The 24,758-nt window shown below is 43.7% G+C and overlaps 1 protein-coding gene across 11 annotated transcripts; it reads right to left on the bottom strand.

Moving 5' to 3' along the window:
- Positions 1–69: 69 nt before the first annotated feature.
- shd (cytochrome P450 family 24 subfamily A member shade) lies at positions 70–24,725 on the bottom strand. Of its 11 annotated transcripts, none has more exons than XM_043421980.1 (11): positions 18,472–18,858; positions 16,385–16,446; positions 10,771–10,915; positions 6,439–6,582; positions 5,518–5,716; positions 3,671–3,858; positions 3,047–3,245; positions 2,263–2,425; positions 1,860–2,105; positions 1,555–1,752; positions 70–1,438 (listed from the first exon to the last, which is right to left on the bottom strand). In XM_043421980.1, the coding sequence occupies exons 3-11, from the start codon at positions 10,889–10,891 to the stop codon at positions 1,322–1,324; spliced, it is 1,575 nt and encodes a 524-aa protein (XP_043277915.1). In that variant the 5' UTR covers positions 10,892–10,915; positions 16,385–16,446; positions 18,472–18,858; the 3' UTR covers positions 70–1,321. The 11 variants fall into 11 exon arrangements, with proteins under 11 accessions (XP_043277915.1, XP_043277916.1, XP_043277913.1 ...); XM_043421981.1 differs by having other exon boundaries at positions 18,656–18,858; XM_043421978.1 differs by lacking the exon at positions 18,472–18,858 and adding an exon at positions 16,749–17,918.
- Between the last annotated feature and the right edge of the window lie 33 nt (positions 24,726–24,758).

The raw sequence follows: 24,758 nt of genomic DNA, 5'->3' as shown, positions 1-24,758 counted from the left end.
TTTTCTCCACTCCTGCCCAAAAACACATGGTAAAGGTAACGAGACGAAAGCCAGAAAACGAATTAGCGAAACGTTTCAATATACCCTTTATTTTATACAAATAAACGTATGTACAATTCGCTTGATTCTTTGTTCCTATTTGTTTCATTAATTACGTATATTTACATGGTTTCTATGATAGAAATGTACCATATATATTTGTTTGATACGTATAACGCATTGGACGGTTTGTATGATCCGATGCACGACGTGACGACGTTTAATAATCGTTTGGCTGTATATATCACTGCCACTAAGCAGAAAAACAATGTGATAATATAATAAATCGCTCAGTGGATACGGATATATATTAAACTTACGGGACGATTCATTTACAAAAAAAGAAAAAAAATATAAGAACGAAAAAAAGGAAAAAATTTATCTCAGTCTTTAAACTTTTGAGCAAAAAACGTAACACGCACATATTTAGGTCAATTATATATGAATCCCACTAAGAAAATCCCCCCCATTTCAACTATCGACGCGGAGTGATTCTAATTTTAACATTATAAACAATGATATTAATATTAATGATCATAATTATAACTAAAACTAAAGAGTTCGTAGTCATTGATAAATTGACTAAATCGTACCTATTATACCGTTTATCGTCTGCCGCTTAATTATTGTGCGAAATATTTACAAGACGAGAATGCTGCGACGACGCATCCGACTGAGTCAGGCTCTTTATCATCCTTCCTTACTTTTTTCCCCTATTTTCTTTCCTTTTTAGTCATAATTGAGAGACAGACGTTACACGATATACCGAAGGAAAATTAAATATAAATACTATAACAGTGGAAAGTAACAATAAATACCTTCAATGGACTCGAAAGTGCCTTTCAACGAATAAAAACATAAATAATACAATACTTAAAATATGCTTTTGTTTTTCGTGGTGTTTGCTTTTTTTTCATCTTTTTTGCTTGTTTCGTTAAGGCTTGAGTACACGGTCGAGGAAAAATTAATAAAGTGATTTACTAGGAACGCTCGACAAGTTCCAATTATTATTTTTTCTTCGACCGTGAACATCGGACGAAATAGATGCGATTTTGGCCCGGTAGAAATAAAGAAAAATAACAATTGAGAGAAAAAAATGTAAAAAGAGACATGGAAGAACTCGAAGAACATCGCTATCGCAAATTACTCGTATGAGATTTAACTTCGATATTCAGACGAGAAGTTAAAAACAAAAAAAAATTTCCTAGAGGTAACTCGATGGAATGCATTCTTCTTTTTACTGATATGCCTTTTGTTTTTTTTTTCTTTTTTTTTCCAGCTCTTACACCGTTTCGGCGCGATCGCGAAACGTTAACGATACCGGCCCCTTCGGCGCGATTATGTACTCGAACTGCAGATTTATTTCTTCCTCTGAAACAATCTCAAATTCTCGTACAACCTGAAGCAAAATAAGAGAGAAAATGAAGGTATTAAAAAAGGACGAAACCCTCGAGAAAATTTGTGTGCATTGCTAAAATGAGACTCTTAAATGGTTGTCGAGGAAAAAATTTGTACCTTTGCTACTATGAGCTGTAACGCCTGCTCTACGAACCGCTTTCCAGGACATATTCGTCTTCCGAAACCGAACGGTGCAACGAGCAGTGGTGAATGAGGCGCCATTGGCTTCAACCATCTTTCTGGTATCCATTGCGAGGCATCTTTAAAATTTTCGTTCTCCAAACCTGCGATCCAAGTGTGCAAAAGAACGACGGTCTAAAATTAAAAAAAAAACCGATGTGAATTATGAAATAAATGGTTTTCGCTTGAAATGGAGTTTTCGTGGCCAATCGACGTCCTTAAGCATCCTGTTTCAAACTAACCCCGGCATCAAGGTTGTGTCCCGAGAGCTCGATCGACTCGTCCAAAATTCTTGCGATACACGGTACCGTTGGTATGACCCTGAATGCTTCGGTGATGCAAGCACGGAGATATTTCGCGTTTCGTAAATCTTCAGCGGCAATATCGCAACCGGGTGGTGCTAACGTCGCCGTTTCTTCATAAAGGCGCTTTTGAACTTCGCTGTTTCTTCCGATGAGGTAGAAAAGAAAAACCAGAGTGTTACCCAACTGTGGATATAAAAATATGAATTACTCATGAGGCTTAATAAGGACTTGTATCGCTTGCAAGAAGAATATGAATTTCGTTTGAAATTGAATGCTACAAATTTGCTTCACTTCAACGCCCTCATCATTCCTACGAACTTTCATTGAATTCCTTTCTCACCGTGTGTATACCGGCTGCAATGAAATCAATAATTGCCGCTTTTTTGTCTCGCATGTCCAAATTTTTTTCCCTCAATATTGATTGAAACACCGCTTCGACACGCTCGTCCCTCGCGTCTTCCTTCTGCTCGTTTATCGTCGTCTCCAACAGCTCTGATATTATGCTAAAAAAGAAAATAAAAATTAATTCTTTACGATCTGGAAAATGATGCATTCGAAATATTGGGGAGTCAAACTGCTCGGAAAAAGGTTATTTTCTCTTCTCTACAGTTTTCAAATTTATCCGCGAAATATTGAACTGAGAATATTATCATTGCGATTGAAATGAAACATTCGATAGAAAATTTTCATCATTTTTCCAATGTCCCTCAATTTTGCTGACTCTCCCGCTTGAGTAACAATTATTTAATTTTGTGGTCAGACAAATGGCTCGTTTATTCGAAAAAATTATCCCTTCTTTCGTTATTTTCAGTATGCTTTCTTTAACAAAAGGATAAATAAGGGGTCGGAAGAAAAGGAAGAACGGAAAGGGCAAACAGGAAATAAGGGCAGTGAGGACGACAAGGGCGAGAGGGTCGAATTGCGAAAGAGTCGGAAGGAATTATAAAAACAATGGAAAAAAATAAAAAGTACAAAGGAGCTGATCGAGAGGGGAGTTTGCTAAAGAAATGAGGCTCGAAAATAATATGCGACAGGAACGACCGAGGGATGAGGGAAGAATTGAAAAAAAAAGTTGGTGAAAAAGCGCATTAAGGGGATAAAAGCGAAATTTTGAGAAAACTCACTTGTAAATGGCGTCCTCGCTCTCGATGAGCTGTCTGTAAGCGAGCGTTGGTAAAATTTTCCAAAGTGGAAGACCGTAGAAAGCGTCGCGCGAAGCTGTGAAGTGAATTCTGACAGCTTCCGCGAGTCTCGTTGTGAGCGATGTCGCGGAATGCGGTTTGAGAAAGCCCAGGTGTCGACCGAGTATCAGCGTGCACGTGCCTAGACGAGTTTCCAAGAATCGTGAGATAAATACGAGATATGGAGGATCGACGAATCAGTTTTAACGGACGAAAAAGAGGACAAAGGAAATGAAAGGGAACTGAAAAAAGGGCGGCAAGAGAAAAGCATAAACCGAAGTAAATAAGAAAGCGAACGAGACCGAGGAGAAACAAATTTGCTCGTTCATTTTCCCTGTCATAATTGCAGCCCGTGAATATGAGAAATTGCGACGAAGCAAGAAAAGTGAACAATTATTTTCTGGGTTGTTTTTTTTTTTTTTTTTTTTTCAGAAGAAAAAAATGTTTACACGGGGAAAAATAGTGATGCGATAAGTCGAGATCGATCGGAAGTTGAATTAAAACGCGAGCAGAATGAGGAGAGAAGAAAGAAAAGAAGGTAGAAGCGGAACGTAAACAAAAACTCACTCTCGAGACCCATTCTGTAAGCAATTTCCTCGAATCCCGTCACGTCATCGCCGGATCTTCGAACTCGAATCAGGTTGATGAAGTCGTCGGATACTTGATTGAGAGCGGGAAAGAATCCGAGCACGGTATTCGCACCCATCAGTTCGGGTGTCAGAGCGGCGCGCAGTTTTTGCCACGTCTCACCCTGTCTTAAACCACAAAATAAAAACCCGTTGTCAATATATTTTTTCCTTTATTCGTCTCACCAGTTTGAAAACAGAACAAAAACACACATTCCGACGGTAATAAAAACAATTTTTTTCCCCCCTCCCCGACGCGACTCGACAAAAGTGTTAAAACATCGCGTTACGCGGCGCTACATGTCAGAGAAAAAAGAATGAGGTTAGACGCGTGGCCCGAGCGTGTACGAATGACATCGAAACTGCTTAATCAACTACAATTCATACAAATCAACGTTTTTTCGTTCCGTGATCGGTTTGTATATTTTTGGGGGATTCGAGCACGTGTGTATATCGAGCAATTAGGCAAACTTGTGAGTGTCACTTCGCGACAGATCTCGAATCCGAGGCTTCAATATTGTAGGACAAAATCGTCGCGTCTAAAACCAAGCGAGATTTCGAAAAAGCAAAAAATACCGACAACAAAAAAAGTAAAAACAAAAATTTGATACTAGGTTCGTTAACGAGCGGAACCGCGAGACCGACAACAATGAAGCGAAAATAAATATAAAATGCGTGTATTTTTTCAAGGGTATTGAATAATGCGAAGTAAAAAAAAGTGTGAAAAAATAACTTTTATAGCGAGTGTGACCCTGAAAATAAAACCTCGTATATATCGCTATTTTGGATAAAAATGTATTTCTTCCGTTGATTTTTTCCTTTTGTAGACGTTTTTTAAAATTTGTTACCGGCTCTCGCACACCAGACCAGATTGGTGGCTCGCTCGCTATTTTCGATGAAATTTTGCAAGCGCTCGTGAGCGAGAGAGAGAGAGAAATCACACGAGACTATACGCAGGCTTAACTGATGGCGATAATTTAGATAGACAACTGGAAATCCCCTCCTTAATATACGTCTCGGGCGTTTAACACGAGAATGGGACACTTTGTGCTATAAATCGTGAGATATTTGTTAATCGATATACGTTTGGCCGAATGTCTTAGGTCCGCAATACAATGCTTGTGCATGCCGAATGCTGTGTCGCCGGTTCCCCCAACGACGTTGTCCTTGATACGTCATTGAAACCTACTCATTTTATTCGTTACGCGCTTTCGGCCCGAAACTAGTAAAAACCTTGACAGCGTCTAGGCCAATAGAGATTACGAACCATCTGTTTTATCCAACACTCGTACCGGACCCTTCATAAGTCATTGACTGTTTTACCAGTTTCTTCGGGACTTTGTCATATCTTTTTTCTTATCGAGATCGAGCCCCGCGACAGGGGCTCGATATTTATACGAATCGTTGATCAAACTTCCTCGGTTATTTTATCTCTGAACAATGAAAGCTTCAACGAGGAAAGCCTCTTTTATTTTTAACCAGCGTTCTAAAGCAGTGTCTTTGATGAATTTTTTCGACTAATTGGAAAATGAAGCTTTTTTGAGATGTTCCGAGGAGCGCAAAAAACGTGAGAATCGCTGAATATTTGTCGAGTTTCTTTTCTTTTCTTTTTTTTTTTTTTTGAACAGACCGATACACGAGTTCGTATACATAAAAAAAAAAAAATGTGTAAAGCTATTCATGAATTCTGTACAACCGTCGAGAAAGAGATTAGTCGGAGACCTTAAACTAGACCTTTTCGCATAATCTTGTAGAACGTATTACGAGTTAAGGATGTTGAAAACTCACTCGTTTACGAGACCAAGGTTCGTGTAACGATCCCGGCGAGTCTGACGATATTGCGATATGATTTCCTGCGGCGGACGAAGCGGATATCGCGAGCCTCGTCTAAGTACAGCCTCGATGTCTTCCCTCGAGAATACCGAGATAACCGGCCAGTTCCACAGGGCTTCCTCCTTGCACAGTGGCCCGTAGCGCTGGTTCAGGTCTACTCTTAAATCAGGGATTAGCGACCGGGCCGATCGATCAGTTGGTCTATTAATTTCTTCGACTCGTGCTTCGTTACAGTTCATTTTTCATTTGTTATTTATCGAAAGGCTCAAAATCAACTTTTCACATTTTTTAGCGTTAAGGAGTTTCGGTACAGGCGATACAATGTTGCCATGCTAAACCATGCTAAAAACATAAAAAAATTCAAAAAGTTCAGAATTTTATAAAATTTGGTGAACATATTCTTTAGTGCCAAATTTGACAATACAATTTTTTTAAGATTTTTCTTCTACACAGTTATCGAGTGATTGATCACTAAAGTTCACGTGTATAAGCATAGCCTTTCCATATATATAGGTATACATTCCGGGCATAAGAAATCTGCTTTAATGCGTAATTGCTCGATAACTAAGTAGAAGAAAATTTTGAAAAAATTTGTGTTTTCGCACTTGATGTTGAAGAACATTATCACCAAATTTGATTAACTTCTTAATATTTAGACTTCTGTACCGAAACTCCTTAAAATAGCTGAGGAAAAATCTTGATCGATTTGAGCTCGAGCGAGGCGATGAGTTTCCTCTAGAAATGCAGGTCAAATTCGTTCCTCGCACTCCGAGCCCTTACGCTTACTCGATTTATTCCCAAAATCGGTATAATTACAAATGAAAAATAAAATAAAACCCTTTTCGTAGAGACGTCAGAAGATTCATGTCTCCTTACCTTTGTAAGCATCGTGAATCTTGTTCATCTGATAATATCCGAACCAGGAGAAGATCCATCTCGTGCCAAGGATCGGAAGAGCGAACGGGCCGGGCACATCCTGAGCGGACTGGTAGCGACTTTTTACCGGGTCCTTGGACGACGCTGGAGGTCATGAGAACAGGAGAGAAGAAACAAAAACGTGTCAAGATCGAAATAAACACAGCACCGTATTCTTCGATGAAAATAAACATACCGGGAGCTCAACGAGAGACGCGCTTTGAAGAAAAAATTATAGGCTAAAAAATGAAATAAATAGCCAGGACGTCGCCGAATTCGAGGTAAACGAATATTATATAAACGGAACGATCGGACGGCGATGAGCGATTTGACAAGAAATAACCCGATCCCACCGATTCCATCGAGGCGTAAAAACTTCCAGAAATCTACCGACGTTCGACGGACTTTTCCAAGCGAATTCGTAAGCCTTTTTTCAACGTTTTTTATTCATTTATATCGATCGCGGTGTAATAGCAATTTCCATCGAAACGATTGGGCAACCCCGTCATAAAACTCCGCGCTGATAATTTAGCAAAAACGTCGTCGTATTTAGAAATAGCGAATCGCTAGCGAGTCGCGTTGACGATGAATGAAAAGATTCGTTACCGGGCAAAATATGTCACGTGGGGGGAAGAGAGAGAGAAGGAGGAAGAGGAGAAGGAGCGAGAAAGCGAGCGAAAGGATTTTTGGCTGGTGTCAAGAGGACACCGATACGATCCGAGGATTCCGATATTCGTTTTTGTACACGCGCGCGCTCGCACATTTAGATATACGAACGTAAAATGTGTTGGACGCATCTCGGCGCGTACGGGCAGCAGCACGCGGAGGCCGAATCCGAATTCGCCAATTAATGCAAATTCGTAGGCTCTTTCAACGCTAATCTCGCATAATCTGGCGATAATGCCCGGTGGTGACGAGCTTACGTGAATGTTCCTCGGTCTAATCTCACGATCCTAACGATACAAGTTCACGTGCTTCGTTTTTCAGTTGTACGAAAGCCACAACGCTTTATAACACACGGTGACGGATAAAACGAGGTGATTTTCGGGCTTGTTTTTTATCACCGAGCCGGAGAGAAAGATCAAAAGTACTATTACCGAATATCGTGGCGAGAGCGAGGCGGCATTATAATTTCACGTACATAAATATCGTAACGAAGTCGCATGAGGAACGCCCGCGGTCGCTGACCTTTCCCCGATCGCCCGCTCCGCCCGGTCCCACCGTTTTCATTAGCTCTCTCAGCTGATTATTTCTCGTTTCTAATTGGAATTAATCTCGGACAATTTTTCGGGACTCGATTGCTACTTTTCGGGACTCGGTACGCTCGGCTCTGACCTCCGGAGCTTCCAAAGAGCGAATTCATACTCTCTCTCTCTCTATTCGATACTGATAATAACCGTATCTTTGTTGAATGTGTACACGAACTTTGTATTTCGGGAGAAGAAGTTATACTCTCGAATAAGCGCGTTTCGTAGAAATTTAAGGAGCATTTTGTTCTCCGCCGTTTCCGGCTGCGAATATTCCTTCATTCGTTTGCGATCTTTCTTCGTTCTCGTTGACGGGAAACTTGGAGAATTCCTCAAGCGAAGTGGACAATTGCTCGCTGTTTTACTTCTCGGTCCAGCGGAGAATCTCGCGCACTCGCCAATCTAATTACCCTACTTTTCGTTGGTGCTGAGTTTTGCGTAATACGCGTGCGCGCTCGCCGCGACGGATTTAGGCGTTTTTTTCTATCGCGAGGAAAGTCAATAATCTTCGTTCGCGGCGAAATCGATACCGCAAATAAAAAACTTATAATCCGCGCTCTTTCGATCTAATTGAGAAAGGTTTTAAAAAATGCTCGACTCCGGCGTGAATTGTTGTGATCGAGAGATCGAACGCGCAGGGATATCGGATTGCGAAACGGCGATGAACGAAGAGCGACAACGGAAGTGCATCGACGAATTTATTCCACGCTCGCATGTGACGACACCGAGTGACAAAGCGAACGCGACAAAAGCCTCGCTGATGAAAAATGTTTGAACCGATAACGGGAGATTATTGAATATTATATACGATTTAGCGAATTATTTGACGACCTTGATCCCCGACGGCGTTGAACTTGACTCGCAAAACTCGATAAGCCGAGACGATTGTAAGCAGCGCATAGCCGCGACGATCGTCCTCCGCTTTTTTCTTTCATTCGCGCGCTCGCTCGCTCGCTCGCTCGCTTCCCCTCTCATTCATGTTCTCCCAAATGTACAGCGAAAGTTCACTCGATTCAGCTGCTTTTATTATTCCGGTGGTTATCTCGCTCCCTCGAATTCCCAACAGCTTTTTGCCCCTTCTCGGCGCGAGTCCCACACGCACGAGGCTAATGAGAAGAGAAGACGATCGACTGTAGAAATTACTACTCGAAACGATAAAGAAAGCATCAAATAGAATTTAAAGACGGATTTAATATGGATAATTCACTCGGATAGACCGCGGGCACCGATCAATATACCGTTACGAAACCGGCTCGCCTAGCCATCTGAAATTCCCTGGGCCCCCCTTGCGCGTCCATTTCTCTGTTTCAAGAGACGTTCGAATATCCTGAGAAATTCATTATTTCTTTATATTTTTGTCCGAGCGCTATTTATCGCGGTTTGATAAATTGGCAGAGTAAATGAAACGCGCAGAAGGGAGTGGGAACGCGGAAAAATGGAATTGTTGAATATATTCCGTGAAAGGGAGGAGCATCGCTCGGAATAAAGGTGAATTGGAATGTAAAATAAACGGGAATTTGGACGGAGGCGAATAACGCTCGATTTTAGTGAAGCGGTGAAAAAATTCGTAGAATACGTCGCACCGCAGCGCGGGGCAATTAATTTTCGAGGAAAACAAAATAGTAAACAAGTCAGAGCGACGGTCCGTTCGTGCGCGCGGGAGCGTCACAGCGCAAACAAATATGAAAACTCAACACACTTTCGTCTGTATTGCGTAGTTTCACGGGGCTCTAAGAAAACAACGGTAAAAAGGAGGCTCGCACTCGGGTACGAATAAGAATGAAAAGACGCGTACACACGTACGAAGCTTCGGTGTGCGAACGGTAACCCGGAAAACTGTTGGATTTGAGGATTGAATAATCGCGGGATCATTGGAATTGCCGTAACGTTGATGCGCGAGCCTCGTTTAAAATATTGTCAAAAGCTGATGCGTAAATCGTCGAATTTTCGTCGCGAGGCGATACGCGAGGCGCTACATTTTTGTGCGAATCATTGTATCGCAACGCTCCTCATTATCGCCTTTGTTTATTTATTGGCGGATCTCCTCGACGCGTGACGTGACGTCGCCCCGAGCTGTACAAGCGCGTCGAGGTTGCTCGACCCGAGTCATCCTAGAAATCGAGGTGAGTGGCCCGACGAGATAAAAATCCGTCGCGAGATCGGCTTGATGCATCGACGTGTGCACGAATCCCCGCGTTCGTGTCCCCCGATACGCGTGTTTTTAAAAAAATGCAACGAATCCGTTATCAGTCAAGATTTAGTGAGTTTTCTCATCACGAAACAGAGCGCGCGTACGGAAGTATATTTTTTCATTTTGACAGCACCGTCACTCTTGTCGACGCACTTTCTCAGCGCGATAGTAACGAATGTGGATTGGATAAGCCGCGCACGGAGACCCCGAAGATGCGCGAAAACCGAGTTGCTGCTCGTCGGCGGCGCGCCGACCGAATTTTCGTTCTGTCACAGAGCGCGCGACGTCAGTTTTACTTTTCTTCTCAGCGTCGTACGTGCCGTTGCGCTAGTGTCCCAGCCGTCAAACGCGATAAGAACGACCTTCAAATATTTGTATTACACACGCGGAGATACGACGAATGACGGAAAAAAAAATCGACACGCCGGGGGGGGGGGATTGAGGCAGAAAGGAAAAGAGAAAAAGAAGCTGCAGCGAGTTGGGAAATGTGCGGCTCGGGTTCAAGGTTCGCACACGCAAAACCCTTTTCTCCGGAGAGATCCGGGGCTTTCCAAAAATATTGTTGAACCTGTGAAAATGCACCGGCGGACGTGCTCGGAAAAATGCAGACAAAAAGCCGACGAAAATTCGATCCCCTTCCCACTCGATGTTCGCCGAGAGCGAGCACTCTCGTTCGGTTAAACGCTTGACAAACACATCAATAAGAAGAAGCGCACCGTTAGAGCCCAGCAGAAAGCAAATAAACAAGCGATATCCCAGGCGAAGAATGGCGATCGTCGCGTAATAATATTCACCATGCCGGCGCCTCGTTATTATTTCGTAGCGGTCATTGTAAATGGTATTTCTTGAACTCACTGTCGGGCTGGTGCGAACTTCCGCTCCAGAACCACAAAGGTGGACGATAACTCGTTGCGTATACGAGAATTGCGAAAAGCGTAGCCGCAATAGCCTCGAACCAAGCTTCGTACAGCAGCATAATGGCCTTTGTTTTCGATACGACCTACGGAGAGAAAATTGTTTTGTTTGGGTTTGTTTTCCTTTTCGTATTTCTTTCTTTCTCTCTTTCTTTTCGCGTGCATCGCTCGCTGTTATGAATTTCAACGATTTTTTTCTGCTTCGACAGCTCAATAACGCGCACTCCGAACGATATATTATCGAGTGCATAAATGTACACAATTATTTAATCTCCGAAGCGTGGGCTGGAATATAGAACTCGGAGATGCGTGCGAGTACATGCTACGAGAGAAAGACGAGAGGCGATGACGAGGATGATTCATGGACGGGATCCGGAGAGCTAAAAGTGCTTTTCGCTTAAATCAACCACGCTAATTACAATCGACACATTCGTACATTTATTCGTCTCGGAATATCGAGTTTATTTGGGACGAGAATAGAGCGCAGCAAAAGTGTGCACGAAGGAAAATAAATCGTAGGGTAAAAGTGTTGACGCGGATCGGCCGGGCCGATGAAAATACTTCAAAATCGAGAGTAAGTTTGAGAGACGAGCATCTCTGCGAGGGAATGGGAGAAAGAAGTTTGCGGTGTTGCGCAACGGGAGGAAGGCGCTTCTCGGGGGAGGGGAAGAGCCGAGAGCGCGAGCGACGCGGGGCTAGTCGCGATTAATCGTCTCGTTTGTCTGGCCTATTTGTTGGCATGTGACACACGCGCGGGCTAGTTTCGCACGCGCTTCTCTCGTGGCGATGTGCTCTCCGGGGGAGAGGGCCAGGAGACACGCGCGAAAGACAATACGCGCGGAACGGAAGGTAAATAAATATACCGAGGATGTTGGGTGTTCGGTGGGCCCGAAAGCGACCCGAATCGAGAGGCTCGAGAACAGCGCGGACACGATCGGTTCGCGACCGTTGGTCGCTCGATTCTCTGTCACAAAAATAATAGCGGAACGTTTCCTCCTCGAGCTAACCTGCCCCTGGGAGCCTGCACACGATTCAAGCTCAAGTTTTCAGCCTCCGTACACGCACTCGTATAGAAACGCGCTATTTTCATGACTCCGCGATGAATTTATTCGACGCGTAAGCAAACAACTATCGCGATAAAGACTTTCTACGAGCGCAACGCGCTCGGAGCTCAAAGGAGAGAGAGAGAGAGAGAGAGAAAAAAAACGCTACAAGGGGCGTCCGGAGAGGGAGCTGCTGCGGAGGAGAACCGCGAGAGTGATATCGCCGCTCGATATCGAGGGAAAACTCCTGCTATGTATTGACAGCCGCGCACATGCACTTTATCTACGAGGCCAGCCAGCCGGCTAAGCTCGATCGCGGAAATAGCATGCAAACTCTTATTCTCCCTTTTTAACGAGCAAAACATATTTTTATGTAGGGCAAAAAATGAGATATTTCCGACGAAGGTGCTCTCCTCGGTCTAATGGCAATTACCATCGTCCAAGCGCCAGCTCGATGTCCAAGTTCTACTTTTACTTTTACTTTTGTATCATCGCTTCGCTAACTCCGCCTGTTATTTTCACTCACTTTTCTTTCGAAGCAACAAATCGAGAGTAGTAGCGCGCCTTGAATTTTCAGCCTCGCTCAACCGACTCAAGCTGACTGGTGTTTATCGGGATTGGAGAGAAAATTGACGCGCTACCGAAATCCAAGTGCGCCGGGACTCGCACCGACGATAAAGCTTGCCGCGACTTGATATAAAACTTCGTCAATTTCGTTTTCCCCGAACTCTTCAAACGCAACGGTTCGCGCGCGGTCCCCTTCCTTCGATTGATTAATCTATAGAGTTTCTACGACGCATTTGAATAAACAAAAGTGATTCGTAGCCCGGCGGCAAAGGCTGCTCGAATCGCGACGATTTTCCGCGACGACGATAATCTCGTTTGCTTGAAAGAGCGATCGTCGCTTGAAAATTTTTATCGGTTTGATGAAAACTCTTGACAACTCAAACAATGAGGAAAAAACTTGACGGGAACGGTGAAAAAATGCGCGTGATTCCTCACACTTGAGTGAGCTCAAGAGACGAGAAGCTCTTTACCGTCAGCTTGGAATAGTAAAGTTATGATTTCCGGTATGCGCGTATGAGAGAAGTGCGAGCTAAGAGTAAATACGAGTGTCTGGTGCTCGAGCACATGACTTTAAATGGCTCCGAGGACGATGAAACGCCAGCGCGCGCGTCCGCGCGAGTATATAAACTGATATTTATAATCCCGATTGATTTATGAACTATTAGCCACCTTCAATCTTTTATTTATCTTAAAATCGTCAAACTCGCGCACGCACACGCGTCCGAGCTACCAACGAGCATACCCCGTTTGCTCGTAAGTGTTCAAACGTCAATACCTACGTTTGTGTTGTTAATTGTGGCGAAAAAACCGGGGGGGAGGAGGGGGCTAAATTATATGGAGAAACCGGTAGCCTCGCCTGATCCGAACGTCACCGTGAAGAAACGCGATGATAAAAAAAAATCGTGTCGCCTTCCCGCGACGATACGCCGCTCGAGCAGTCGATGAAACTCCGGAAGAAAAGCGTTTTAAAAATGCGCGCACGACGCGGGCGCTCGCGCATTCGCACGGGGCTCGTTTTATATATTTTTTTTTATTTTTTAAAATATTTTTGACATTTATTTTCATTGAATTAATGTACAATTTAATAATTGTACGATGATGGATAATAATTAAGGAATAATATCATCATTGAAATGTAAATATTAAATATAACAATATTTATTGATCGGGAGGGATAAAGAAAACACAGAAAATGCACGTTTTGAGGCGAAACTTCGTCTCGTTACGGAGTGAAAGGGAGCGAGGATTCGACAGGGAGTAGAAAAAAATAAAATAAAATAAACAAAAGAATATTGTATTTAAAAAGGGAATGACTTTCGTGAGAATTCCGCGCAGAGTGAAACTGTACGACGGGGAAGAAGCTCGAATCTAATGGTGCATTAAAAAAGTGTGCACCAGCGAACCGCGTCAGAGGAGGGGCGGAGGGAGCGAGTAACCGCGCTACAAGATTCTCTGTATATATGCAAGGAGCGTCGAAGAGCGCTAAGAGTATCGGCGGATCTCCTAACGGCGAATCCGCACGGTTGCCCACGGCTTCTATCGGCATCTCGACCTTAAGTATATAGATATAGGTAATGAAGAGTATATAAGACAAGAGGAAGAAGAAACACAGCGAGCTGGAGCCGGCGACGCCCAGCGTTCGTCGTCGAAACGACGAGGCTTCGAAACCCGACGAGTTTCAGCCACGAAAATGAATTTTGTTAACTATTTCCCCGAGAATATTCCAACTATTGGTTATCGGAGTGGCCGCGATGATGGGAGTGGAAATAAATAAAAATAAAAGCGACGATCGCGAGGTCCGTGAAAATAAGAGGAAAGGACGAATCCAGTGAGGTTTTATTCTCATTCGAAAAGGAGTGAAAACGAAACTTTCTCTGGGAGGATATTAAAAATCCACGTGGAGAAGAGTAAATCGTTTGAATGCAAATTTGCGCGTGTCGGGGGCTTATTTTTGTTGTTCGATTCACAAATGAAACGTTCGAATGCGCGGCATGAGAATTTGACTCGCGTTCGACGGAGGGGGCTACTCTTGATATTTATTTCGAGCTTAAATCGCGCTCAATGGGTCAATGACTGGTACGTCCACCTCAGTGCAATAAATTAAATGCAGCTGCAGAACCTTTTGGCAATTTTCTTCGTCCTTGTTTTTTTTCTTCCTCTTCTCCTTCTTCTTTCTCAAGCCCACGGAGAGAAAACATTCTTTTATCGTATTATATTTCACGTTTGTTTCATTCTACCCTCGTTCACCGAACGCCCGAAGAAAAAGCACATTCGAGTGAAACGCGCACGAGATACGAAGAGAGCGCGAATCCTCTCGAAGCACGTGAACTGTGCGCGCACGTAATATACACATTTATTCACTTCTATACATTTACCTTTATATCTATATCCTCGCGGGGTGTTTAAACGCGCACCGTACATGCCCACATGCGCGGTTGCACTTACGTGTGAATACGTATGTTTGTAAATATATATACACACATGTAACGCGGCTATAAAATTGCACCGGGCGCCTCGAACGAGTGAGAAACCATTCCGCAAATTATATCGAAGAGCTTTCCCGTTAGCCTGCAAATCGACGGAAACACCGTTAATGTTCGTATATATACGGGCACGTGTATTTTGCGAGCTGAATATCCCGCGGCGCGAGAGGTTCCGATATTTTTAGAATCGTACGAAAGTCCTTATTTTCATATTTAAAAGGAATAAGCAAATGTATTTGCGCGCCGACAGCGCCCGATATTTACTATGAAGTTCATTAGTTCCGAATTTTTCCGTGCGTCGCCGCCGCCTCCGCCACCGCTTAGTCCCCAAACGCAACGCACGAAGCTGTACCTGTCAGATCGTTACATTTTTTTCTGCGATCCCGCGCGCGTCTTCTCCGCGTAAGAGAGCGAGAAACTGTGACCAAGTGTCGAACGCGTACCGGAGCGCAGCAATGTTGACTACTTTTTCCTCGAAATTTCGCCGCTTTCGACCGTTACGAAAACGTCGATGGACAAGGGACGCGAGACGAAGAATCGCGTTTCGTTCCCTTCCACAAATCATCGAGCGACACACGCTCCTCGCGAGTCTCAGACTTATCTTCAATTAATGTCAAATCGCGAACGTTCGATCGCGCATCAATTTTTCTCTACCCGCGAACTTAATTGACTCTCAATCCCCGCCCGAAATGATCGAGTAATTGAGATCAGAGATATAAACAATGGGGTGGAGAGCGAAATAAGACGAGTGACTCCGGTCGGGAGGGAAAGAGACGGAGAAAGTTTGTTATCGATCACATCACATTATTTCAATCGCTCGTTACATCAACAGCGTATAAACAAACGGAGCGAAGAGCCGACATAATCTCCGAGTACGAAGTCGCGCAGTGTAACGAGAAATCGAAATTACATTCACACTAACGCACAACACACGCCACGAACCAAGTACCCGTAGAAAGAATTTTCTCTCACACGAGCGAATTTCTTACCGCGAGCAGACAATAATATACGATAATAAGCGTGGTCAAGTACGAGGTAAACGAGACGATAATAAAAGTACAGTGACAACAACAATTTTTTCAGAGTCTTACAATAAATACGTGTATTTCGATCGAGTCACAAAATACTTCGAGCATTCCTTGCTTTCTCAGTATTCTAATTTCTTTTTCAAGTTATTTAAATAGTACGAGTGAGTCTCGGTGATTGGAAAATTCACAAAATCCATGAAGAAACATTGTGACGGAACGATCAATTCGAAATTCCTAACGGCATCGTCGTTTCCGAAAAAAAAATCATGTCCGAACGAAGACACTTTGAATAAAATACAAAAAAAAAGAAAACATTTGTCATCGGTCTATTTTAGGTAATGTCAAGATTATTATTCATTTTGAATATCGAAGGCGATAGGGAAAGAGAAAAACCATGAAATAACCTAAAAATAAAACTCGAAAATGTTACTCACTTGATATACGGAAGAGCAGCTATCAGTTTTATATTTTCGATGGCTTCACCTCCGCGCACGCACTGATACGTAGATAAATAAAGAATATATACGTATATTTATATATACACGCAGAAACATATATAAATATAAATATATAAAAATATATATATATATATATGTAAATGATTGAAGAAAACCCGCGCACTATAAAACTGTCATATTAACGTGTAATATTTTAATATTTTCGTTATCGAAAATATTGTTCCTCTTGGAGGGAGCGTGGAGCGAAGATACTCGTGGTTCATTCAGTGTGACGAAAAATATTGATTCTTGGCGCGAAATTGAAGCATGTAATCGCGCTTAAAATAAGTTGTTTTCGTACCGTGATGTCGAGAAGTGATTCGTGTGTTTGTACATTAAAAAAAAAAAAAAAAAAAACAAAAAAAAATTAGTGACAGCAATGAAAGTTTATTCCTGAATAAATATGTTAAATGTGTAATAATTATTATTTCGTAGAAACTTGTGTCGCGGGAACGATTAAACACGATTGTTGTGTGCTGTTGTTGTTTGTTTTTCTCACGATCTCCCTCGAGGTGTAGGTGGAAGAATCGTGGAAAGTGGTGCGCGCGTTTGTCCGGTTGACACTTGGACTGGTGATATGCACCGAACGAGCGGATCGTTTACGATGAGAGGATGATATCCAACCCGGTGGTGGAGAACGAGAAAAGAGGAGCAACGACGAAGAGGTGGTTGGTGGTAAAAGTGGTGGTGGTTAGAGAAGTTGGAGATGAGGCTCGATGGTGTGCTGGTGGTGCTGCTGCTGCTGCTGCTGCTTCGTCGTGCTCGCGGTGGTGGTGGTGGTGGTGGTCGGTTTATGGTGGTGGTAGAGTAACCAAGAGTATCAAAAGGTTCATATACGTGTATGCGTATGAACATTATCCACGTGTACACATTGATAGAAGCGTGTAAATGCGTAAACGTCGATATATATATATATATATATTTAGAATATACAGATAGAAACGTGTATGACTGTATAGAAAAGCGAGAATCGCGACGTTCGAGAGCCAAGAGGTTTCCGTGGCTCGGTATCAAAGAGCCGTAACTCCGCGGGAATAGAACGAGAGACGGGGAAAGAGAAAACGAGAGAGACAGAGAGAGAGAGAGAGAAAGAGAGAGAGAGAGAGAGAGAGGGAAAAGCAGGGAGAGAAGGAGAGGAAGAACCGAAGTACCTTCTGCACGGAAGTTCGAGACTGTACTGATCCTAAAAAGTCTTCCAGGACATTATATATTTTCGAAAATTCTTACGAGAGAAAGAGAGGCCGAGCGAGCGAGAGCGCAGAAGAAGAAAAGAAGAATAACGAGAAGACGAAGACGAAAAGGAGGAAGAAGAAGAAGAAGAGAAAAAAAAACGATAGTGATAGGGAATGGGAATACAGCGAGTGAGAGATACCGAGAGAATGGATACATGAGTGAGACGAATGGATAGAGATTACGTATATATGTATAGACAAGAGTAAAGAGTGCGTTGTGTGTGTGTGTGTGTGTGGGGGGGGGGGCTATATAATGATTATGGTGTTCAGAGCGAGGGTGTACGAATGAGAGGGAAGGAATGTGTGTGGACGAAAGAATGAGAAAGTCAGGAAGAGTCCCGAGCGAGAAAGAGAGAGCGGGAGGGGGAGGTGGATGAGGAGGGGGGGGGGCGGACGAATAAAGAATAACGCTGCGCGAGGACGCTGAAGAAGAAGAAGAAGAAGGAGAAGAAGAAGAAGAAGAAGAAGAAGAAATCGGAGAAGGAATAAGAACATCGAGTTCGAGTCATCCGGTATTCCGCTTTCTGCAGCTATCTTACTCTCTTCTTCCCTCTTCGTTCGTATACGTGATAACGAGGATGATTATTATTTTTATAACGACACTAGTGATTATTGCAATGATCCCATTGATAAGAATAATGCGATTGTCATGGAGGGGAATGAGAAAAAGTTTAATGTTATCTATTTTTCGTTTGTACTCGCGGTTCTTTCACAAGCGATAACAAATAAATGTTGGTATACGAAAAGAAATGCTGATACTTGAATGAATTCTTTGCGAAAGTCTTTTCTTACGGGTATATGAAACACTGAATTTTTATTGATAATTCTTTGAATTTTTAATCCGAAGGAAATATTTGTTGTGGTTTTCGGGTTTTTCTGATTCGTCGGTTCATAGATTTGAATGTAAATACGTATCGATATCCATTATTTATCGTATTATTGTATAAACTCGATGGGTGAAATATAATTTATTGACATGCGGGATTGTAACGAGCGATGAAAAGGCGTGTTCGGTACACACGGAGCTCGGAAAAACAAAGCGCGCGAATGTAGGCTTATCGCCGGGCCTGATTCCTCGTACGGTATGTTTACATGTTGGTTTTCGGGCGTAAGCGCCCCGCGCAATCGGCGTACACACTCGCGGCTCGCGGGATCGCGGCAGCAATTGTACGCACACCCGCCGCGCCAGCGCGCAGCGCTTCACTACAGCGGGAGAGGGCGCGCGGTTCGCGCTCCGCTCCGAGTCGCGACGGTCGCCCGATCCCGCAACACAACGAATTCTCCCGATGGAAGGGGCAAGCGGCAAACGCAAGGGGGAAAACAACGGAGGGAGGAGAAAAACGCATGCAACGCGCTCGAGAGAGCATCGCGGCCCCGCGGGGGGAGAGGGAGCCGAGGAATAGAACAGTGCACAAGGGTCTTATCGAGAAGAAGGCCGAGCGTGAGTGAAAGATAAATATAACGCGAAGAACACGCCGAGGGAGGAAGGGCGAGGAGCAGGCGGTGGAGTAACCGAGCAGGGGAAAAGAATAAACGACGAGGGAAATGTCGGAGAGAAGGTAAGAAGAGAGAAAGATGGGGGCGATCGTGAAAAAAAAGAAACTACGGTGGCAAAAACGGTGCGAGCTCCGAGAGACCGAGCGAGAGGAAGGACAAAGAAGAGAGACCGAGGAATAAAGGAAAAAACGAAGAATTTTTAAGAGCCAAGTTGAATATGTGAAAAAGAGGAGAATAGAAGAAAGAGAGCTCCGAGTTAAACACATGGCATCGCGTGTGCGCATCGGTGCAACAAAATAACGACATGTGCACGCTGAATGAGAGCCGAGGAGAGGAGGAGAATAATGTGTATGCATAATCCCGGGTCGGAGCGAGCACAAGATTCTCCAGAGAGACGCGAGACCCTCTACAGAGAAAAGAGTAACACACAGACACGAGAAAACGGAGGCGTCAATACTGGGCATACCGGCGAATGAAGAAAAGAAACGAAAAGCGAAACGAATCGGTAGGTGATAAGGCGGAGACGAAACAGTACAGTGCGTACGGAGCCATGGACGCTTGGCTTATTCTCTCTCCTCGAGTCAAACAGATCCCTTTCAAAGTACGAGGCAAACGATACGTGGGGAGAAAACAGAAAAGAATAAATTATACAGGAAATGGACGCTTGGAGACGAGCCCCGTCAATATGGCGATCGATTTTCATTCGTCTCGATTAAAATTAATCCTTTAGTGTTACCGCCCAAATTTATTCCGAATTTTTCAATGTGAATGTAAGAATGAAATATTAATCGAGAAATTCATCGAAAATAAAAAAAACACGAGTCCGCGTAAGCCGAGCCTCAATTCTTTGCTAAAATTCATCACCGGAAGAATTGGAAGTGTCGTTGGATAGCGGAAAATATAATGGTGGATTGTATATGAAAATGAAAGAGATAAATGAAGAAAAGAAAGGCAAGAAAAAGCTCGAGGCAGAGAAGAGCCAAGAGGAGGAAGAAATGGAGAAAGAAAAGTCGAGGGAAGTGGCAAAGCGCGCTGTTACGTCATAGCGCTCGCGTGTGAGGGCAGTCTTCTGCGGCGAAAGGGAGGGAGGAAGGGAGGCTCGAGCCTCGGCCACGTGTGCTGGCTACGGTATTCGCATGTAGGTAAGCGTACAGGCAGTCGCAAAGCGACGCGCGACCGGCGACAAAGACGACAGCACGTTCTTGAGCCAATTTGTTGTCGCGCACTTCGTGTTTTCCGAGTCGAAAGATCTCGTCTCGAACGTCAGCGGGGCCCTGAGCCCGAGCCTCGCTGTGAGGGAAGAAAAAAATTTTCATCGCCCCAGTTTTTAGTCGTTTCAACCGAATTCGTTTCGTCGGTGATGGAGCCTCTCCAGTTTGGCCAATGATATACGCAGATTATTACAGTGAACGTCGAAAATGTCGCTGCCTCGAGAAAACCTCGGACGAATGACGAGGGAAAAAAGCTCGAGAGTTTAGAAACGTCCTGTACAAATATTGTGCAAATACCGAGCGTAGAAGCAACGGAGAAAATGACGATACGAGGACGGCGATGCGGGGAAATGAAAAAAATAAAGATACGAACCCCCGCGAGAGCGAATTCGCATCTTACGAAGAAAGAACGACGAAAAAGGAAGACGAGAAAGAAGCACGTGGTGATACGAGCGTCGATGGGAATTCGCGTATTTAGCCAACATCCGGGTACGTGACCGACAAGCGAAGTGCATCTCTCCAGACCGCGCGTGACTCGTTTATTCTTTTTTTTCTATGCTCGGATCTCTCTCCCACTTTTCTCCGAATCCCGGGTTACCACGGACGAGAAATCAAGCCTACGCACTTACCAATTTTCCAACAGTTTTATGAATCAAGAATGCCCGGGAATTCGACACTCGTCGAGCAGCGGCTTCGGAGTCGTTGACGATTTTCCAAGAACCGAAGCGTCCACGAAGCGAGCACGCGTTCTTTTCCTTCGAAAATAAACATTTCGCGGAATTTTTTGACCCTCGGCTCAGTGAGGGAGGACGAAATGACAAAATTTCCGGTTTTTCTTGCTTTCTCGCAAAACTTGCTCGCATTGCGGCTTGTTCGGGGAGAATTGAGGCATTTTTATTTTCTCACAACGTACTTTAAGGCGACTAAAAACTCGACACACGAATTTAATAATGACAAATATTAATCCGGAAGATGCGGGAATTCGAAAAATTAACGAGCGCTTTCCTCCGAGCTATCGAAAACGTGGAGACCGGAATAATCGACTGGCTGCGAAATCGAAGAAGGAAAAGGAGAGGAAAAAGGATCGAGACTGCGGAACGCGTGAGCGTGAGGGGCGGTACACGAAGCAGTAAACACAAACGTAGTCGCACCAACCGGGAGACAAACTCGTGCAGGCGCTAGCCCTCCTTGAGCCTAGAATGAGTTGTCGATTGGAACTCGTTTTCAAATCGTCAATGAAAATAGAATAAAACGAAACAAAGAGAAAAACGATGTGATATAATAATAAGAGTAAGGCGAGTACGTTCGAGACAAAGTGGGCGTATAAACTGCCTCGAAATAAACTCGGAAAGACTTTCTTATGCGTATTTATACTTTCTAGAAACGTGTTTACATTTATCGTTCGATTTTTTTCAGTCATTACGATATTTGCATTTTGAATGATTGTGAATTACAGTGAAATTTTCTTACGGCCAGTGTAAACGAATTGAATCGTTAACACTGAATCACTTGTGGTCGTCAGTTTTATCAAACCGTTTGAAAACGAATTGCGAATAATTTTTTCTCTCGTCGTTGCGTTGATTTTTCGACTGTTTTTATTGCTCGCGGAGGAACTGGAGGCTGGACGACGGGAGAGAAGGTCCTTTTACAGTCTCCTCGATTCTTCTTTTCCTATTTTTCTGTGGTCGGGACGGACGCAGGGAAAGCCCATATATAAAACGAGAACGTCGTGACGCCGTCTGCGGAGAATCGCGTGATTTTCTCGGGCGTCGAAAGCTCGGAAGTTTATTTTATTCGTGGTGAGCCGTAATTTGAATAATTGTGAGAAAATCGAGGGAGAATAATTGGATCGAGGAACTTTTGGTGGCCGCTGCTCGTTCCTTCGCGCGATCTAAATTCCGTAAAAAGACTCTCGTTATCATCACGATAATCTTTATCATCCTGAGAAGATATAATAAAACGACGTTTAAATTCGTCGAAAAACCAGTTTGAAGAATCTCGAAATATGAGATTAAAATCGATAGAATAAAAAAGGCGATTGCATTGTTCGAATTACGGGTGACGTTGCGGGTGATATACGGCCCGGTGAGAGTCGAGTAGAATATCTATAAAAAATCGATAAAATCATTGAATCTCGATTTTTATCGTGGCCGCGGGGAGAAGGGATACGAACATGGTGGCGAGTTAAAAAAGGAATATGGGGTGGAGCGCAACGTGAATGGGCAATAAAATGAAACTCTATAAATTAGTGGTGGTGTGGCAGGTGCGCGGCTGAGATATTTCAAGGTTCGAAAAATCTCGAAACGAAACTGACCTGCCATACATTTATTTAGTGTGCTTTGAGAATTAACCGAGACTTTTGACGGGACTGTACCGCGTCCCGGGATGACAAACCCGAAAGAGAAGACAGGTCGTCGAGGATTATGCTTCTAATTAAAAAATTCCACTCCCACCGTATAATTCGAGATATATATATATAAATGCCTTCCTCTCTTATCCAATTTCTTTATTTCCCCCCTTATTTTTTCATCGTCGTTGCGTGTGTTTTTGTCATTAGTTTTTTATCTCCTTTCGTCTCCGTATTTCTTATAAATTCGCCAATTCGTGAATCCTCGGAATATTATCTGCGAATTTAACGTTCGCACATGGAAATTCAGCGTGACGGACATTCGTTCGAGGCTTTTTAATCTTCGCTCTTTGAAACCCTATACGCGAACGAAAAAAAAATAAAGAGTTGAAAAATAACGAGAAGGAGGAGGAGAAGAAAAATGGTGAATGTCAGGAGAGCCAGGACGTTAAGGGGATACGGGTTTTCGTCCCCGTTCCTTCTCCCGGTCGCCGGTCGCCGGTCGCCTCAAACATCGGGACACTCTCGAGGCGCACGCAGGGTTTCTCAACGAACGAACGGGCGGCGACACCACCCGGCCAACCAGGAAGTCATCACGGACGACTGGCAACTCGCCGGAATTCTCAACTATATACGATTACAGACGCGTCCCCTCTCACGTCGCATTCATCACACACGCTATATCGACTCATTCAATCGTAAGGTAAGAAAGGGTGTGTACCCAACGCGTCGCGCGTTCTTCGCTCCCATCTCGGAGCGAGCCACCTCTTCGACGAGGCCGTCCCTATTGTTGTTTATTACGTTTTTTTTCTTTTTTCTCTCGACTCTTTCAATTTTCCAATACATATTAAAATCGTGCTGGAGAAAATATTTTCGAGTCGCAACGACGTCAACGATTTTCTTCGTTGGTTTACGATTATTACAGAGCGGCGGCGCATTCGTCATTTTTCAACGCATCGGCGCCACATTTTTTCCAACAATTTTCCTCCTCTTAATTCTTCGTGATTTATTATCATCGGGATTTCCGCGATTTAAAATCCTCAAAAAATATCATTTTCAATGTTTTTTCTCCCCTCCTGCCCAGCGCGCTCGGGACACCTCGAGGCATTTCAACTCTGGCGCATTGCTGCGTCCTTCGAAGGAGAAAAAGTATTATAGTTTGAAGAAAAATCGAGTTACGATCCGACTCTTCGACTGGAATAAATAAAATCGATGATGTTTCAGCTGTTTCGTTAAAAAATGAACGTCGAAGCTTCGACGCACGTGGAACGGCGAATAAACGACAATTTTATCGTAGCTCGATCGATGTCAAACGACGATGTGTTATCGCGTCTTTAAAAGTAGACAAAAGATCTCTCAAGAGCGCGTTGCTCTTGATCTTGAAAAGCGAGAGGTCGACGTTGAATTTTCGATTACGTTGAGCCACCGCGGACAAAAAAAAAATAACCAGATGTTGGCTGATGATAGATTAAAACTAATCGAGCCTCAAACGCTCACGAGACAACGTTAGACGATCGGTACGACGAAGCACGAGTCGCGACGGAGCGGAGGTACAACTTCGAATTCCAATCGTCTTCGAGAGATGAATCCTCTTTTATCTTATTTTTATACGATTCACTGCGATTTATCGGGAGGTCTAAAAAAAAATAGAAATATGAACTTTGACACCGACGAATGATACAGCCTCGGAGGAGAGGAAGAGAATAAACGTGCGGAATCGAAGCAGAATGATTTTTTCGAGAGCCTGGGCCCGCGCAACGATACGAAATCTTAAATGATAAATGATAAACCCCGAGGAGAGAGTTAGAGAGAGAAAGAGGAAAGAGATTAAAAGGTTCGATAGTATCAATGAAATAGTGACTCACCGATCGTCGTTCGTGACTTATTTGCGACTGAGAAAGGGCAACAGCTCCGATATAATGTCGATTTCTGGATCCAAACTTCTGCCGATTCCCTCGATTATTCCCATGCTCAATATAACACTCGTGAACGAAGCGTCTTGACGCACCTTGTAGCGCACTATC

This window comes from Venturia canescens, chromosome 6 (genome assembly GCF_019457755.1).
Source record: "Venturia canescens isolate UGA chromosome 6, ASM1945775v1, whole genome shotgun sequence".
Taxonomy (NCBI): Eukaryota; Metazoa; Arthropoda; class Insecta; order Hymenoptera; family Ichneumonidae; genus Venturia; species Venturia canescens.
Note: the sequence above shows the minus strand (reverse complement) of the source record. Positions and strands in the feature narration are given on the sequence as shown.

What these genes read in the sequence shown, in the direction of transcription:
- shd (XM_043421977.1), bottom strand. Translation starts at nt 14,860, where the DNA reads ATGTACGGTGCGCGTTTAAACACCCCGCGAGGATATAGATATAAAG. An exon ending in GCGAGGATATAGATATAAAG is followed by an intron (nt 10,916 to 14,814) that starts GTAAATGTATAG and finishes TTCTCTCCGTAG; the next exon opens with GTCGTATCGAAAACAAAGGC. An exon ending in GACACAACCTTGATGCCGGG is followed by an intron (nt 1,753 to 1,859) that starts GTTAGTTTGAAA and finishes TTTTAATTTTAG; the next exon opens with ACCGTCGTTCTTTTGCACAC.